This window comes from Neofelis nebulosa, chromosome 6 (genome assembly GCF_028018385.1).
Source record: "Neofelis nebulosa isolate mNeoNeb1 chromosome 6, mNeoNeb1.pri, whole genome shotgun sequence".
In the NCBI taxonomy this organism is placed as follows: Eukaryota; Metazoa; Chordata; class Mammalia; order Carnivora; family Felidae; genus Neofelis; species Neofelis nebulosa.
In genome coordinates, this window is record NC_080787.1 from 123470563 (window position 1) to 123489801 (window position 19239).

The 19239-nt window shown below is 38.8% G+C and overlaps 1 protein-coding gene across 7 annotated transcripts in view; it reads right to left on the reverse strand.

Moving 5' to 3' along the window:
* Window positions 1-19239, reverse strand: part of VNN1 (vanin 1) — a 94351-nt gene that overhangs the window by 25652 nt on the left and 49460 nt on the right. For 6 of the 7 annotated variants that reach the window (XM_058735306.1, XM_058735305.1, XM_058735304.1 and 3 more), the window contains 5 exons: window positions 13288-13480; window positions 12319-12610; window positions 11510-11871; window positions 3667-3837; window positions 2247-2425 (listed from right to left, as the gene is read on the reverse strand). In XM_058735306.1, coding sequence (XP_058591289.1) covers window positions 2247-2425; window positions 3667-3837; window positions 11510-11871; window positions 12319-12610; window positions 13288-13480 — 1197 coding nt within the window. The remainder of the gene's footprint in view (window positions 1-2246; window positions 2426-3666; window positions 3838-11509; window positions 11872-12318; window positions 12611-13287; window positions 13481-19239) is intronic. The other variant, XM_058735310.1, reaches the window with a different exon arrangement.

Below are 19239 nucleotides of genomic sequence, written 5' to 3' on the forward strand. Positions count from 1 at the left end.
GTTGATAACAAATGATATCTTTAAATGAGGAAGTATCAAAAATTGCTCTCTGGACCATTCAGAGGAGGTGCGTTCAGGGTGGTATGGCCATAGACAGGACCATTCAAATTGATCCAGGTATAAAGAGATTAAGGAACATATATTTGAGCATTGGTCTTTTTTGGAATTGGGTTGTTTGTATTAAAAGAGCATTACAAATGTTTTACGCAGAAGAAAAAAAGTCACAGTTAAAAAGCACATCAAAACTATTGTAAAATACGTACGTATGTGTTAAAGAAATGCACAGCGAAAAAGTAATCAGATCTGGGTATGGATGTTGTAAATACGATTTTTAAAAAAGTAAATTCATTGCCTGTAATGTTTAATTTTAAGAAAAATCATTCTAAGACAAGCTGGTGGGTTTGCTGAAGTTAAAATACCAGATAGTGTATTCATATGAATAGTTCTTAGTTGATCTTCAGGAAAAATTTGAAAATAAAAACTAATGTGCTTTCTCCCAGGAATTTGAGAACATACCAAATCCATCAAAAGGCTTTGTGATGTGGTATCTTACAGTGAATGGACATGAACCATGTTTATAAAAATGATCTTATTTGGGGTATTAATCTACTTAGCACATTTGGCCATACGTTAATCAAGGTAATCTTTGCACATGTGTGTGTGTGATGGTATATAATACAAAGCAAATAAAGATATTCTATTTCTCTTTTTATGAAAGACACAGGCAATTTGCCCACTGAATTTCTTTAAAGGCTTTTAATACTAACATCTGTAGTTATTTAATACTTCAGAGCAGGAGTTAACAAACTTTTTGTGGAAAGGGCCAAGCAGTAAATATTTGCAGCTTTTCTGGCCATAACTGGCCATAACTGGCCATAACAGCTTTTCTGTGTCATAAGTACCCAACTTTGTCACCATAGCATAAAAACAGTCATCAGCAGGGTCGCCTGGGTGGCTCAGTCGGTTAAGCGTCCGACTTCAGCTCAGGTCACAATCTTGCGGTCCGTGAGTTCGAGCCCCGCGTCGGGCTCTGGGTTGATGGCTCAGAGCCTGGAGCCTGCTTCCGATTCTGTGTCTCCCTCTCTCTCTGCCCCTCCCCCATTCATGCTCTGTCTCTCTCTGTCTCAAAAATAAATAAACGTTAAAAAAAAATTTTTTTTTAATTAAAAACAGTCATCAGCAATACTTAAACAAACGTAGCTGTGTTCAATAAAACTTTAGGTATTAAGACTAAAATTTGAACTTCAGATCATTTTCATGTATCACAAAATCTTCTTCTTGGGATTCTTCCTCTTTTTCAACCATTTAGAAACATAAAACCCTTTCTTAGCTAACGGGCTATGCAAAAATAGATCACAGGCCAGATGTGGTAAATGTCTTAGAGCCTCCTTATTACTATACTTATAGGCTGACAAGGTAGACAAAACACTAAAGAGACACTGAAAACCACAAAAAACATGAAGGCCTTCTAACAAGTTCCTAGGTGGAAGCCCAGCTGCCTTCTAGAATACCTCATTGCTAGGTACCAAGCCAAAGCCAATTAGCTGATGTTGAATTCATTGAGAGACACGCTCTGAGACAGAGCATGAGTGGGGAAGGGGCAGGGAGAGAGAGGGAGACACAGAATCTGAAGCAGGCTCCAGGCTCTGAGCTGTCAGCACAGAGTGCAGTAACGGGGCTTGAACTCATGGACTTTGAGATCATGACCTGAGCTCAAGTCAGATGCTTAACCGACTAAGCCACCCAGGCACCCCGAATTCACTGATTTTCTAACTGAAATATGCAGGGTGACTGAACCATTGGAAAATGTTTGCACTTTAGACAATTAGAGTGATACAGTTTTAGCAGTCAATATATCGTGCATGGTTCTCCTGTGACAGCCATTCACAGTTGTGATAGTTAGCACACGTGCAGTCCTTTCCATGATCCAGTAACTGGTCTAAGGACTTTAAGTGTATTTTTTTTTCCTCACCAAAAATCCCTAAAATGTAGGTATAATTGTTATTTTCATTTTATGGATTTTTACCTTTCAAAATTATGTCACTGTGTATCTGGCTTCTATTATCTGGTGTCCGTGTGTGTGTGTGTATGCGTCTAAAAACAGAGAAATATATATGTATAAATAATTGTATTCACTTGTACAAAAGACCATGACCACTCTTATCAAAAGCCCACATCCATGCTTCTGTTGTCACCCATCATTTTTTAAATCATGCAAAATAAAAAGGGAAATAGAACTATTTTACCAACTGAATGAGCACACAGTCAGTGCTATAACTACGAGCATTACTCCCGGTGCTTGTGCCCTAAGGTCTGATGAAGCCTTTAATATCCAGTCCTTCTCATACAACCTCCCAAACAGAGTTACGGTCAAGACAGGTCCAGATGGCGGCTTCACGCTAAACAAGCGTCCATCACTTAACACCTATTGAAAGCACAGAGAAGTTAACCGGGTCTCCCTGGAAGTTCTACAACCCCACCACACACTTTTAAAATTCAGTGCAACTGGATGAAGAAACAGTAAAAATAATGGCTACCTTCTGTCAGAAATTTTGAAATGGTACAGATCACGGGAAAAATTGGAGGTGTGGAATTGGCATGGATTCATTTATTATTGAAATGGCTATAATCAATATCTTATAATTGACTTATTTGAGGAAGCATTCCATGAGGAAACAAGCATAAAGCAATGGGTTTGGGAAATCTAATGTTCTCAGACAAAATAGGCTCTTCCAAGTGGACAGAAGGGACTGACTGAGGGGGTTGAGCTGAGCCTCCGTCAACCCTGTCACTCGCTCACCACAGCCCCCCAACATGTTCATTGACCCAATGCCCCACAGTAGCTGTTCCTACAAGGAATACAGAGTAAGAGCAGAACCTGCAGGAAAGCCAGGGGAAGAATGTGGCTGGGCAGAGCTTATACAGTAAGGAACTATTTCCGGTCTTTAAAAAAAAAAAAAGTGTTTTGTTTCTTGACGATTTCAGCTACCATCAGATTCTCTCTCCTTAGCTTTTCCTTCCTTCTTTTTCCTCCTGTGATCACAAAAGGTCTTTACACAACAATGAAAGGAATTCCCTTTAATTTTGCTAGGCTATCACTGCTCTTGATGTGAAGGGGTTCCCTCTGGTGGGACTGGTCCTAAAACCCTTCTGGAGTCTTCTTCCTACTCAGGGGATCCGAAACAGCCAGCCTCCTCCCAGTAGTCTCCATAATATATATATGTATATATGTATACATAATATATATACATATATATATTATGTACATAATATATATGTATATACATATATATATTATGTACATAATATATGTATATATGTATATACATATATATATTATGTATATACATATATACATATATTATGTACATAATATATATATGTATATACATAATATATATTATGTACATAATATATATATGTATATACATATATATATTATGTATATACATATATATACTATTCTCAAGGACGCTAATTATTATAGTAAGAATTTCCAGACAAAAAATTCAACGTGCTCAGTGCGCTTCCTGATTCCTAAGAACAATTTTATCCTTTCCAAATGGAGATTTTTGTGATATTTGTAAACACTTGAGTCGGTTTCATACTCAAAAAGTGCTCCCTCTTACATGAAATGAATTGTCAATATTCAGCAAAGATTCTTACCTGAAATTCCCCAGGTGCAAGCTGACTGTCACTCAGCAACACCTCAGGGAAGACATGTTGGGTTCCAAAAGTGCCACTGAGGGAAAACATTTCAAACCCGGTGGAAGCAGATTCAACCGCATCACCACAAGTGCGTAAGTCTGGTGTTTTACACTTCAGCAGAGTACAAATCTAGGAAAGTAAATGCAAACCAGTGAGTCCTAAGAAAGCCAACTGATGCACCCTTCTGACCTACAAATATTGCCTCTGCTATGCCTAGGCTCTTTTGTTTGATAAAACAATGTTATTTTTCCATTCGATTAATTCAATTCATTGATGGATAGCTAATTCAACTAGTAATAAAAATAAACGACTTCAGACCCTAATGCTTTCTGCCATTCACGGTCAAACAGATTAAATCTCATGAAGAAACAATCAGACCCTTGGTCTATAGCGATGAACAACTATACCCTCATTGTTCTCAAGCTGGCAATGCTTTTAATCATTGACTTCCATTTTTTTTCCCAAAAGGTTAAATCTAGTTTCATCTCTGCATTTTTGCCTATTTCCCGCAATAAAAGAAATTTAAAGTTGTAATGAACCCTAGAGTTGATCTAGAGGCAATCCCTGTGAATGGGAAAAGTCACACACTTTATATCTGAGCAAGAACTGAAATAGTTCTCACTATACTACACAGTTATATTCTACTCTACTCTACTACATAATAATGTAAATGTAATGTACATGTAAATGTAAATGTAAAATCTAAGTTTAGGAATCATCTCACTATGCAGATGCAAAGTCCCCAAAAGGAAGATCCATATTCATTGAACCTGTACTGCATCTTCCAAACCTTATTTCAAGCCACCTTACCTCCTGCCTGACTAAAGCAACAGCTTTAACTGGTCTCCCTGTTTCTACTTTTGAAGTCAGAGAGTAAGAGCTTTAGAGCAAGTATGTTAAGATGGGATACAAATAGCTTTCAGATAAAGGAACAACGAATACATGCGTCTGTTTTATTCCCTATATCTTACCTAAGCCAAACTTAGTTTGTTTGTTTAAGACATGAACCCATAAGGATAGGAAAACAGGAGGCTAGAGCATGGCTTAATGCTGGAAGTTGGGACGGTTGATGCAAAAGTAGTGGCTGATTTCCCAAGCCTAAGGAAAGCCAAGTCCTAATCTGGCAATAAGAGAGCCACAAATCAACCCTATCTACACGGCAGAATACTCAGAAGATTCCACCCCTGGGAGCACCAGGTACCTCAGGAACTGGTAAAGTTGTGGTGGCTAATGTAGGGAAAATTGGTAGGAATTTGTTAAGGATGCCTCAGATTCTGAGTCCCCCACCACGGATGGGCAACTCTCCTTCCTCTATTCCAGTAAAAGATGGGGCATTTATTCCCAGAGAGGGTAAGGCAGATGATTTTTAGTAGAGGTTTTGAAAAACCTGGTTGAAGGGGATTACATGAATGAAATTTTGTTGAGATCATTCCCCTCCACCATGGATGCATCCAGCAAGGTCATTGCTCCCACCTGGTTCTCTAAATGCTGTCAGCAATGAATTTACCCTTCAGAAATAAAATTACCAGATAAATACAGGACAGGAGCTCAATTTAAATTTGAAGTTTAAATATACTAATAGTATCAAAAATGGTTTTTAGTGTGTAAGTATGTCTCAAATATTGAATGGGACAATCTTATATTTTTTAAGTATTTGTTGTTTATCCGAACTTTGAATTTACTAGGGCACCCTGTATTTCAATTTGCTAAATTAGATAACATTATTCAGGAAGAGAATTAGAAGAATTTTAAAGACTGAGAAACCTGACCCATCCCAAGAGGAAGTCTCCAAATATACTTACTTACTGTTTCCCCTAACAAAATGCCTGGTTAGATCACCCTACCTTGAAGTTTAAGTGGGCAAATATCACTCATGCTCGGCCCTTCACTTAGTTTTTGGTAAGGTTAAAGGGTTACTATATTTCTGAGGAAAGCTTCTAACATGAAAGAGAGAGCAGAACAAGTAGATAAAAGAAACTTTAGGGAAAAAGAGACTATTTAAAGAGAAGAAGCTTCAAGAAAAAATTTTCTGTAGGGCACCTGGGTGGCTCAGTCAGTTAAGTGTCTGAATCTTGATTTTGACTCAAGTTGCAATCTCACAGCTCTGGAGATTGAGCCCCCTTTCAAACTCTGCACTGACAGTGCAGCACCCACTTGGGATTCTCTCTCCCCCATCTCTCTGTGCCTCCCCCACTCACCCTTATTGTCTCTCTCTCTCTCTCTCTCTCTCAAAATAAATGAATAAACATTTAAAAGAAAGAAAAAAAGAAAAAAAAAATCCTTACCAGTCTCAGAGAGATAAAATACTGGATCCACAAAACAACATCAACAGAAAAAAATTCATAAAGCCAAAAAAATAGTTCTTGAAAAATAAAAACATGTTAACAAAAATAAATGACTCAATGTAAGGCTTGAAAGATCAAGAGGAGTAAATGAAAAAAAGAGAGAAAGAAAAAAAGAAAGAGAGAAAGATAAAGCAGGAAAGAAAGAAAGAAAGAAAGAAAGAAAGAAAGAAAGAAAACAAAGAAAAGATACAAAAATATTAGAGAACAAACCCAAAAAACACATGATTCCAAAAATAGGAGTTCCAAAAGAGGAAACCGTGGAGGGGAGGAAATTCTATAAGGTTTCTGAGCAAACAGTAGGAAGAGGGATACACATACAAAACACCAGGAATCAAAATAACTCAAGAATTCTCAGTAGCAATACAATGACCTTGAATTTTATACCTAGGGAAATCCTCCGTCAAATATGAAAGGAAAGGCATTTTCAGACTTGTAAGTTGAAAATATTTTATCACCCACTCAGAGTGATCTTCCAGGAACTTACACCAACAACAACAAAGGAGGTGGGTGGTACTGTGTAAGAAAATATAATAAGAAATATATATTTGGTCTTTTTCTAGTGCCTGGCAAGAAGAGCTCTAAAATCCTTGGAATTTCCTTAGTGATGAGAGGTGAAATGTGAAAAGAGGGGCTTTTGTTACTAATAACAAGCCTCTTTCAACCACGACTGAGTTCATGGTAATGAGGAGATTTTTGGAGAGCCTTAAATAACCACAGGATGGAAACTGGTGACCAGGGAAACCAACCACCTGGTTAGAGAGTTGGAATTTTCAGCGTCGCCATCCCCACCCCTATATCTGCGGAGGGAAGAGGAGCTGGAGGCTAAATTAAGCACCAATGGTCAATAACTTGAATCAACCATGTCCATGAAATTAAGCCTCCATGAAAATCCCTAAAGTATGGAGTTCAGAGAGAATCCAGGTTGGTGAACAAGAATGCCGTATCTACATGATGGGAAGGTGGCATACCCCAAACTCCATGGGACAGAAACTCCTATGCTTGGGATACTCCCAGACCTTGCCGTATGTGTCTCTTCATCTGGCTGTTCATTTGTATTCTGTGAAACGTCCTCTGTAATAAATTGTTAGTAGTACATAAAGCACTTTCCTAGGTTCTATGAGCCATTCCAGAAAATTAGCAAACCCAAGGCAGAGATCGCGGGAGCCCCTGATTTACAGTCAGTCAGGTCAGAAGCGTGGGTGACAACCTGGACTTGTGATTGGAGTCTCAAATGGGGAGGGGACCAGTCTTGTGGGACTGAGCCCTGAGTCTGTGGACTCCGCATTAGCTCCTGGTAGATGATGTCAGACGAGTAAATTTCAGAAGAAACAGTTAAAAGATTCAAAAGTGTTTGCTTTCAGAAAGAAGGACAAGATGGATTAGGGAAGAAACCGGTGTTTCACAAGATTTTATTAGGTGTGCCCATGCATTACTTTTATTAAAATGAAGAAAGAAGTGATAGAGGCAATCCAGGTGGTAGGAAGGGAGAGAACATCTGGCATATGACAAGGACTCAAGAAACAAAGGAGTTGACTCAGGAGCTGCTTGCAATGCAGCCAGTGTTCACGTGAGCAAACCTGGTCGTATAGGTCTGACAGTTAAAAGAAAAGTTTATGTTACTTTTTTTTAGCAGCAACAACAACAACAATAATAAAAGTTAACATTCATTGAGGACTTTTTATGTGTAGGCACGGTGCTGAATTCTTTACATTTATTTGTTAGTTTATATATTTACTTATTTTTAATGTTTATTTCTTTACTTTGATCGGGGCGGGGGGGGGGGGGCAGGGAAAGAGAGAGATTGAGCACAAGCAGGGGAGAGGTAGAGAGAAAGGAAGACAGTGCGGAGCCAGACGTGGGGCTCAAATTCACAAACTATGAAAGCATGACCTGAGCCAAAATGAAGAGTTAGACGCTTAACTGACTGAGCCACCCGGGTGTCCCTGTTTACATTTATTTATGAAATCAAAGTTCCCCCAAATGCCATAAATAATAATAATAGCTATTATTATTATTATTGTCATCATTCTTACTTCTCTCCTAGGATTGAGTTAGGTCCTACAGTTGTATGGTTTAATTGTCCGTGGTACTTTCCTTTGGTAACATTTGTCCCAGCTAAAATCAACTAGTGATTTCCTTAGTTTTCTCTTCAATGCCTGTGTCCCCACCAGCATTAAGCTCTATGAAGACAGTGACAGTATCTGTCTTGCTCATCTTAATATCCTCAGGCTGTACCAAGTGCTTGCACACAGAAAGCATTACATAAATATTTGGTGAATGAAAATGATTCCACATGTTACAGATGAGGAACCAGGGATTTAAAGAGGTTGGCCCAGGGCCAGGTGGCCACTATACAGTTAAGAAGCGATTTACCCAGAATTTCTGACTCCAGAATCTATGTTCTCACCATGTCATATCCCTAATTTCTTACCCTGTTGGGAAATAGTTTTACATTCTAGAAGAGACAGGCTGGTGATTTGGATGACTCTTACCTTGGTGGGAGGAAATGGAGAGGACAAAGGGTACAGAAAATAATCTCAAGAGGAAGATCTCCCAGGTTATATGGGGTAAAGGGAATGAACTTTTGTTTAGTTTATTCCTTCTTTATTAATTGATTTACTCAATGATTCTTTAAAATATGTAGGCTGCTTCTCCCACTCTCCTATAACCACTGCTATAAATTTTTACCCAATCTTTTACCATCCTCTACTCTAGAACATGCTACAAGCACCTTCTTTCCCTACGTCCTTAAAATTCACTATAGAACATTAGGAAAATCTCCGTGGCAAGATGCAGAGTTATTGTACCCTTATTTCTTTTTTTTTTTTTTTTTTTGTCTTCTCTTCTTAGTTAAGAACTAGATGTTGGTGTTATAGAGATTTTTCTGGCATTAATTATCGTCACAGACTATGAAAGATTATGAATATAATCCAGTTCCCAAATCCCTCATTCTTAATTCCAAGGCCAAACTTCTCTGAAAATAAAGGCTTTTGTAGCACATTGGACATTGAAACCTAACTTGAACTAACATAAGGCTATCCTGTTTTTATTTAAGTTATTTAGGGTGCATAATCCCACGTTTTCCAGCAGACACATGAATACGTTTTATCTGGGGTGCTGCTCCAGACTCTGCTGGTGATGTCAGGTACCAGGGCTCCAGCTGAATGTCCCATAAATACTTTGAAACCAGAATATCCAAAGCTGAACTGAGCATCTCTCCTCTGCCAGCCTGCTCCCCTCCTAACATCCTGAAACATACATTCACCCAGCTACTCTTGTCGGAAACCTGGCATTCTAGCCCCTTCATTCTGCTTTCCTGTTCTGTATCCAATTAGCTACTAAGTTTAGTCTTCTACATATTGCCAGCCTCCACACCCTGCTCTTACTCCTACTGACATAATCTTGATACAGGTTTTAATAGGACTATTTTTAAAATCTAACCAGTCTTTGTGCCCTCGCTCCCCCCTCCACAGTGCTGCCACAGCGATCTAACTCAACAGCAGATCTGATCACATCATTCCCTGGCTGAACACCTTCCCACGGGAGACTGGCACCCAGAGAATAAAGCCCAAACCTTAGGAATGACGGGTAAGATCCTGCCAAACGTGATCCTGCCTCTAAGCCCATCTTCCACCAATCCTTGCTTCTTACGTTATGCCTTGGTGACACTGACCCGTATACCCTACTTCTTGACATGTCCTCACCCTTGCTCACACTCTCCACTCCACCTAGAATTTCCTCCCACTCTTTTTCATCTGGAGAATAGCATAAGCATAAGCTCATACATCATGTCTCCAGAAACCTCCCTGAATCCCCATATCAGGCTAGGTATAGCTCCTTAGTATTTCCTACAACAAAATGTGCACTCTATGTTCTATCACATGCTGATTTGTACTGACATTACCTGGTCCTATGTCTTTCCCCCCTGCTAAATTCTTCAAGAGGAGGGGCTTGGCTTATTTGTCTTCATATCATTAGCACTGAATATATACACCAACAAGTGTCCAGGTAAAGATGCATTAAGACGGTGCTTATCACACAGCAAACAACATTTTGCACATTGGGCACAGTTCCAGCACTTATGCACAAGTATGTGCATCATTTCACATAGTACGTCCTTAATAAAGCTGAGCGTAGGATGCCTGAGGTATCTAGCTCGGGTGGGGAGGTGGGCTTGGTGCTACAGGAAGTGTCAGGGCAGCCCTCGGGGTGAAGATAACACCCGAAAAGCACCATGAATGGTGAGGAGGTGGGGCCATCATAGATAGAGGAGACAACCTGTGCAAACATCCAGAGGTTCTGCAGATGCCGGCACATTGGGGATGAAGAAATGCCTCAACATGAGAGGAGCCCAGGGCACATGTGGGTAGAAGTGAGAGAAGAGAACAGAGAGTAGGAAGAGGTACACGTCAAGCATTTCTGAGTAGCTTTTTGGTGAGGAAATTGATTTGCCAATGAGAAGACAGTGAGGCCTTTTAAGCAAGGCAGGGAAATAATCAGAAATGGCTTTTAGTAATTGGTATAATTAGAGTATGGGAAGTGGATGGGATGGAGCTGAAACTGTCAACAGGAAGCCCTGTTCAGATGTTGCACAGTGTGGGTGACATAGGATAGGAGCCCGATCAAGGAAGAGGAGAGCAGAATGAGAGGAACATGAAAGTTGCTTGTTGCAACTCACCATAGCTCTTCCTCTGATGTTGAGGGCTGCGAGATACCAAGTCTCTGCACCAGTAAACTACTCTACTGCATGTCTCAGAGGTCAACCCTAGAGGTCTCCAGGACATACTTAGTGTCAAGTTCTTAAGTAAAAAAAAAAAAAGGGGGGGGGGGGCTGGGTGGCTCAGTCGGTTGAGCGTCCGACTTCGGCTCAGGTCATGATCTCGCACTTCGTGAGTTTGAGCCCCGTGTTGGGCTCTGTGCTGACAGCCTAGAGCTTGGAGCCTGCTTCAGATTCTGTGCGTCTCTCTCTCTCTCTCTCTCTGCCCCTCCCCACTCACGCTCTGTCTCTCCTGCTCTCGAAAATAAATATTGAAACAAATTAAAAATAAAAATAAAAAGCTTTAGCGAACATATCAAGAAAATGGGTATGTTTGTTCAGGGAAGAACTATCACAGGTTAATCATCCTTTAAAATCATCTGTAATTTGATTACTGTATCATTTTAAATGCGGGTACTGTAAATAAATCTTCTGCCTTTTTCCAGCCAGTTTAAAATTGGACATCTAGGATTGCAAGTTTTGGCAAATAAGAATTCAGGATGCCCAACTAAGTTTGAATTTCAGGTAAATAACAAAATTTTTAGTGTGCATATATCCTCAAAAGTGGGACCCATTTTTTTTTTTCTTGAAGTGGGACACACTTACAATGAAACAATTCATTGTTTATCTGAGAGTCAAATTCAACTGGGTGTCCTATATTTTGCTTGGTTAATGCCCCTGCCAGCAAAACAAGCATTACCTGTAGATAATAACTCCCTTCGACAATATGTAGTCCATCAAATGCCCCTAGGGCATAAACTTCATCTGGTTTCTTCTCAGACATCTTGTAGCTTAGATGGCAGCAGAGTTCTTTCTGACAAACTGTGTAATTTCCTGTGACTCTTGTGAGCTCCAAGAAGGTGAATTCATCAAAAAACACAGTACTTTTAAATTCCTGATTTCCTGTGGAGAATGCTTTTATACTACTGGCATAAGAAGCCCAATTTACCACTCCAGGGTCGTATGAAGAAGAATTCAGTCGTGAGATGAGGAGTTTTCCTTCCTTTGTCTTCATGTCATAATGAAATGCTCTTGGAGAGTCAGGTGCATAGATGCCGCTTCCTGAAAGTGATGTTGGAAATGGCATTTGAAATAGAGAAGTGAAAAGGGATTGCATGATTGCTACTGCTATTTTAAAGTCACATTAACATGTAGTCTGGCTAAGCTAACTATTTCAGTAATTTCAGTAAAATATACTGACAAGGAAACAGGTGAGAGGAAATCCAACAGGGTTTGATACTGAGAAGCCAATAAGAGAAACTTTCGGGTCAGAAGTGGTCAATCTTGAGGGGGAAAAAAAGTGTGCCTGTAAGTTGAATAGAACTAAATAAATCTACAAAACAATTTAGATTGAGATGGCTTCTACGGTATGTCACCAGCCAGAGGTGCAAAAAATAAGAGTTGGAAAACATTATATTAGGGAGTACACGTTAGCTAGAAAAAAAAAATCATTATTTTGCTTTTTTGGTTATGGCATAAAGTTTGTACATCTTAGAGGTTACACATTACCTGTCATCCTCTTGTGGGGGTGGTGTATGTTGGCTGCAAGGAAGTTAACCCCCATGCCCACTGCCCACGCCGAGTGGAATTCAATAGCTGATAAATGTGGCAAGACATTCATCCACGCTGTTGGGAAAACTATGGTATCCACATGGAAATCTTTCACCAGAGTAACAGCGGGATCATGGAAGAGTATATCGAAGCATGTGAAAATGCCAAATCTTCCAAAGATGGTGTCGAAAGTCACAACCTCAGGCTTCTTTGGTACATTGAATTGATTCTCACCCATGAAAAGGTTGTACTGCAATAAACAGAAGATGAAGTGGGTAAAAGTCTCTTTTCAGAAGTTGGCCTGGGTGTCAATGTGTCTGAAAAAGTGCAAGCCAACATCTCTTAGTGCCAATTTCATCCATAACCACCGTCCTCACAGGGAAAAAGTGTTAGAGAATCAGAGATTACTATGGCTGATAGGAGCCTTTGGTTCAATCTCTACATTTTAGAGATCTGTAGAAGGGAATCCTTATGTATTAAGACCCTACTGAATCTTACAAGACCTAAGAGTGAAATAGGTAACTTCTATTTGCCAAGAACACCTAAATATTTTCTGTAGACAAAATTGCTCCTTTCTCTTCAAAACCAAGTCTATCTGGTAGGTAGTTTTTTTTGTTCTAGTCTTGACCCATTGCCAGGGCATGTCCTTAAAAAGACAAAGTCTAAAAGGCAACATTATATTTCAGTGCAGGTACCTCCTGCTGATTCTCACATACTTCCAAAGATACATTCCTGTGCTCCTAAATGCATAGAAAACCTCTTGAGCCTCTTTATAGGAGCTTACCACGCCTAATCATCGTTTTTTATGCTTTGTCTCTACTCTGCTTCTAAAGTATGCTTCTTATAAATATTAATGTTTTTCCCCCTTTTTTCCCACTTTATTTTGTAAAACATTCAGTATCTGAACTGTGTGCAAATTAATTTTACCTTATGGTAGCGTGCCACCAGTTTTCCCTGAGAATCAAACACCACATCAGTGTTGTACTGGTAACGGCCATCGGGGGGACACTGAGGGTCACTGGCATTGCATGGCTTCTTGTCCCCAATATTTGCCACAACGTAGATAGAGTTGTGCTTGGCCAGGCAGCTGAGTCTTTCTTGCACTGGGGTGTGGCCAAACCTAATATGTGTTCATTTGAAGAGGAAAACAAAAATCAAGCTTACCTCTTAATAAAATTCAGCGTTATATTGCCTGAAGCTATCATGTGACATACACAAAACTAAATTCTAAATAACATAATAGAAGGGAAGGATTAAAACAAGAATAGACTGGAGGAAGTACACACTTGTGGGAATTTGGTTGTAGAAAACTGTTCTAGGATAAGATTCTAGGTCATGTATCTTTTTTCTTCACAGCATTTATCATCATCTATAATCAGTATTCCTTATGTGTTTATCTTATGATCCGTGTCATATCTCATAGATATTTTGGGCAAAGATATACATCTTCTGTTCATTAACCCTGGCAGAAAAGAAGCATTAAAAAAAATATTTCAATTGAAATAAGAACAACTTGGAATTAAGAGAATTTGGGGAAGATGGCTGAGTACAAAGCACCAGGAATCCATCCTTCCATGTAAATGATATTTGTGTTGGCAGAATCTAACTGAAATTTTGGAGTCTATTCCAAGGGTTGTGAGTTCCAGGGGGAAGGCTTGGAAGGTGCATAGATGCCGCTTCCTGAAAGTGATGTTGGAAATGGCATTTGAAATAGAGAAGTGAAAAGGGATTGCATGATTGCTATTGCTATTTTAAACTCACATTAACATTTAGTCTGTCTAAGCTAACTATTTCAGTAATTTCACTAAATTTCACTAAATTTCAGTTAGTTTCAGTCAATTTCAGCTCTTATCTCAGTAGTGGCTACCCATGCTCTACCCCACCCCAAGCCCCATGGCAGGCAGCCATGCAAGTGTTCCTGCAATACTGTGTAGGTAGTTTATGGGATCAGGTTAGACAATAGAAACCCTGTCCTCTAAATATCAGGAAACTATATTCTGATCACTGATGACTGCCTCTTGTCCTGGAGGTGCAGACACAGGGACAGGTAGCCATTGTTGCATCTCCACCACTATAATGTTGTCAGTCCTTCCCCCACTAACTGAAGTAATTTCTAGAGGATTTAAAAAGCCAGAGTCTTCTTCTCTCCCCCTTCCTTAATTTTGCTTTTTTTTTTTTCTTTCTTTTGGGAACCAGACATTGAAGGACTAGGATATACAAAAGCAATCATATATATAGGAGATTTTAAAAAGTCGCCACATATGCTCAGGGTAAAATAAAGGCTAAGACAAGGCTTCAAAAGATTTTATACCTCAAGCTTATGCCTAGCACAGAAACACCTACACCAATCAAAACAGATAAACAAACAAAAGGCAGTAAACCCTGGGGAAGGGGGAAAATTTGATTTCCAAAATTATCACATTTTAAGATTCAAATACCAACTTGTCAACAAAAAAATCATAAGGTATACAAATAAAGAGGAAAGTGTGTCCCCATTCCAAGGAAAATAAGAATAAACCTACAGAAACTATCCTTGAGTACGACCAGATGGCAAACTTCCTGGACAAAGACAAAAACAACGGTTTTAAAGATGCTCAAAGAACTAAAAGCAAATGCAGAGGAAGTCAAGAAAATGATGTATGAACAAAAAGGAAATATCAATAAAAAAGATGGAAAACCTAAAATAAACCAAAAAGAAATTCTGGAGCTGAAAATTACAATGTTTAAAATAAGAAAATTTACTAAAGGGATTCAGAGATGGATTTGAGTTGGCAGAAGAAAGAATCAATAAACTTAAAGGTAATGCAATTGAAATGATTGAGTTGAAAGAATGAAAAGAGAAAAAGACTGATGTGAACAAGGCCTAAGGGAGCTGTAGGACACCACCAAGTGGACGAATATACACATTCTAGGAGTTCAAGAAGAGTGAGATAAAGGAACAGAGAGATTATTTGAAGAAATAATGTCCAAAAACTTTCCAAATTTGAATAAAGACATGACTATAAAGATCCAAGAAGTTAAATGATCTCCAAGAAGGATGAACTCAAAGACACCCATATCAACACACATTCTAATCAAATTATCAAAAGCCAAAGACAAAATAAGAATGTTGAAGGCCACAAGAGATAAGTGATTGATAACATACAACCAATCCTCAGTAAGATTATCACAGTTTTTAATCAGACACTTTAGAGGCCAGAAAGCAGGGGGCCAATATATTTAAAGCACTGAAAGAAAAAAACTTTCAACTAAAAATCCTATATTCAGCAACACTGTCCTTCAAATGTGAGGGGGAAATTAAGATATTCTATGCTAATATCTGACATAATTGACTTTAAATTAAAAAAAAAGATTATAAGAGACAGAGAAGAGAATTGTATATTAACATTCACAATACAACAGAGAACTCTTAAAATTCAACAACAAAAACCCTGATTTAAAAATGGGCAAAAGACTGGAATAGACTTTTCTCAAAAAAAAAAAAAAAAAAAAGGCCATACAAATGGCCAATATTACTGGTAGGTCTGTTCTTTTTTTGATAAAAACCCTCAAGAAAGTAGGGATAGAAGGACCATACGTCAAGATCTTAAAACCATATATGAAAGACCCACAGCTAGTATCATCTTCAATGAGGAAAAATTGAGAGCTTTCCCCTTGACATCCGGAACACGACAGGGATGTCCACTCTCACTACTGTTATTCAACGTAGTGTTGGAAGTCCTGGCCTCAGCAATCAGACAACACAAAGGAATAAAAGGCATCCAAATCGGCAAAGAGGAAGTCAGACTTTTACTCTTTGCAGCTAACATGATACTCTACCTGAAAAACCCAAAAGATTCCACCAAAAAACTGCTAGAACTGATCCATGAATTCAGCAAAGTCACAGGGCATAAAATCAACGCACAGAAATCAGTTGCATTCCTATAAACCAATAATGAAGCAACAGAAAGAGAAATCAAGGATTCGATCCCATTTACAATTGCACCAAAACCATAAAATACCTAGGAATAAACCTAACCAAAGAGGTGAAAAATCTATACACTGAGAACTATAGAAACTTTATGAAAGAAATTGAAGAAGACACACACAAAAAAAGGAAAAATATTCCGTGCTCATGGATTGGAAGAACAAATATTGTTAAAGTGTTGATACTACGCAAAGCAATGTATATACTCAATGCAATCCTTATCAAAATAACACCAGCATTCTTCACAGAGCTAGAACAAACAATCTTAAAATTTGTATGGAACCAGAAAAGACCCCGTATAGCCAAAGCAATCCTGAAAAAGAAAACCAAAGATGGAGGCATCAAAATCCTGGACTTCAAGCTGTATTCCAAAGCTGTAATCATCAAGACAGTATGGTACTGGAACAAAAACAGATACATAGATCAATGGAACATAATAGAGAACCCAGAAATGGACCCACAAACGTATGGCCATCTAATCTTTGACAAAGCAGGAAACAATAGTCAGTGGAATATAGACAGTCTCTTCAGTAAATGTTACTGGGAAAACTGGATAGAGACATGCAGAAGAATGAACCTGGGCCACTTTCTTACACCATATACAAAAATAAACTCAAAATGGATGAAAGACCTAAACTTGAGACAGGAAGCCATCAAAATCCTAGAGGAGAAAGCAGGCAAAAACCTCTGACCTCAGCCACAGCAACTTCTTACACAACATGTCTCCGGAGGCAAGAGAAACAAAAGCAAACATGAACTATTGGGACCTCATCAAGATAAAAAGTTTCTGCGCCTTGAAGGAAACAATCAACAAAACTAAAAGGCAACCAATGGAATGGGAGAAGATATTTGCAAATGACGTATCAGATAAAGCATTAGTATCCAAAATCTATAAAGAACTTATCAAACTCAACACCCAAAAACAAATAGTCCAATGAAGAAATGGGCAAAAGATGTGAATAGACACTTTTCCAAAGAAGGCATCCAGATGGCTAACAGACACATGAAAATATGCTCAACATCACTCATCATTAGGGAAATACAAATTAAAACCTCACATCTGTCAGAATGACTAAAATTAACAACGTAGGCAACTACAATGTTGGTGAGGATGTGGAGAAAGAGGATCTCTTTTGCACTGCTGATGGTGCAGCCACTCTCAAAAACAGTGTGGAGGTTCCTCAAAAAATTAAAACTAGAACTACCCTACGATCCAGCAATTGCACTACTAGGTATTTATCCAAGGGATACAGGTGTGTGTTTCGAAGGGGCACATGCACCCCAATGTTTATAGCAACACTATCGACAATAGCTGAAGTATGGAAAGTGCCCAAATGTCCATTGACTGATGAATGGATAAAGAAGATGTGGTATATACAATGGAGTATTACTTGGCAATCAAAAAGAATGAAATCTTGCCATTTGCAACTACATGGATGGAACCAGAGGGTTTTATGCTAAGCGAAATTAGTCAGAGAAAGACAAATATCATATGAGTTCACTCAGATGTGGAGTTTAAGAAACAAAACAGATGAACATAAGAGAAGGGAAGCAAAAATAATATAACAACAGAGAGGGAGACAAACCATAAGAGACTCTTCTATACAGAGAACAAACTGACGGTTGCTGGCAGGGTGTTGGGTAGGGGGTTAAATGGGCTAAATGGGTAAGGGACATTAAGGAAGACACTTGGGATGGGCACTGGGTGTTACACATAGAGGGTGGATCACTGGAATCTTCTCCTGAAATCATTATTGCACTATATGCTAACTAACTTGGATGCAAATTAAACAATCAATCAAGCAATAAAAAAATTTTTAAAGGAATAAAAAAAGGATGTTATATTTTGTCAAAAGCTTTTTTCCGCATCTATTGAGAGGATCATGTGGTTCTTATCCTTTCTTTTATTAATGTGATGTATCACATTGATTGATTTGCAGATATTGAACCAGCCCTGCATCCCATAAATAAATCCCACTGGATCGTGGTGAATAATTCTTTTAGTGTATTGTTTGATGTGGTTTGCTAGGACCTTATTGAGAATTTTTGCATACGTGTTCATGCAAAAATGTTGGTGGGGTCTTTGTCTGGTTTTGGAATCAAGGTAATGCTGGCCTTGTAGAAACAGTTTGGAAGTTTTCCTTCTGCTTCTATTTTTTGGGACAGCTTCAAAAGAATAGGTGTTAACTCTTTAGATGTTTGATAGAATTCCCCTGGAAAGCCTTCCGGCTCTGGACTCTTGTTTCTTGGGAGATTTTTGATTACCGATTCACTTTCTTTACTGGTTATGGATCTGTTCAAATTTTCTATTTTTCCCTGTTTCAGTTTGTCAGTTTATGTTTCTAGGAATTTGTACATTTCTTCCAGATTGTCTAATTTGTTGGCATATAATTGTTCATGACATTCTATTATTGTTTGCATTCCTGTGGTGTTGGTTGTGATCTCTCCTCTTTCATTCATGATTTTTAAAAAACTTTTAATGTTTATTTACTTTTGAGAGAGAGAGACAGAGCACAAGCAGGGAAGAGGCAGAGAGAGAGGGAGACACAGAATCTGAAGCAGGCTCCAGGCTCTGAGCTGTCAGCCACGGAGCCCGATGCGAGGCTTGAACTCACAAGCCGTGAGATCATGACCTGAGCTGAAGTTGGACGCTTAACTGAGTGAGACACCCAGGCACCCACATTCGTGATTTTATGAATTTGGGTCCTTTCCTTTTTCTTTTTGATCAATCTGGCTAGGAGGTTATCAATTTATTAATTCTTTCTAATAATCAGCTCCTGGTTTCATTGATCTGTTCTACTGTTGTTGCTTTTCCTCGATATCATTGATGTCTGCTCTATGCTTTACTATTTCCCTTCTACTGCTGGTTTGGGGCTTAGTTTGCTCTTCTTTTTCCAAATGTTTTAGGTGTA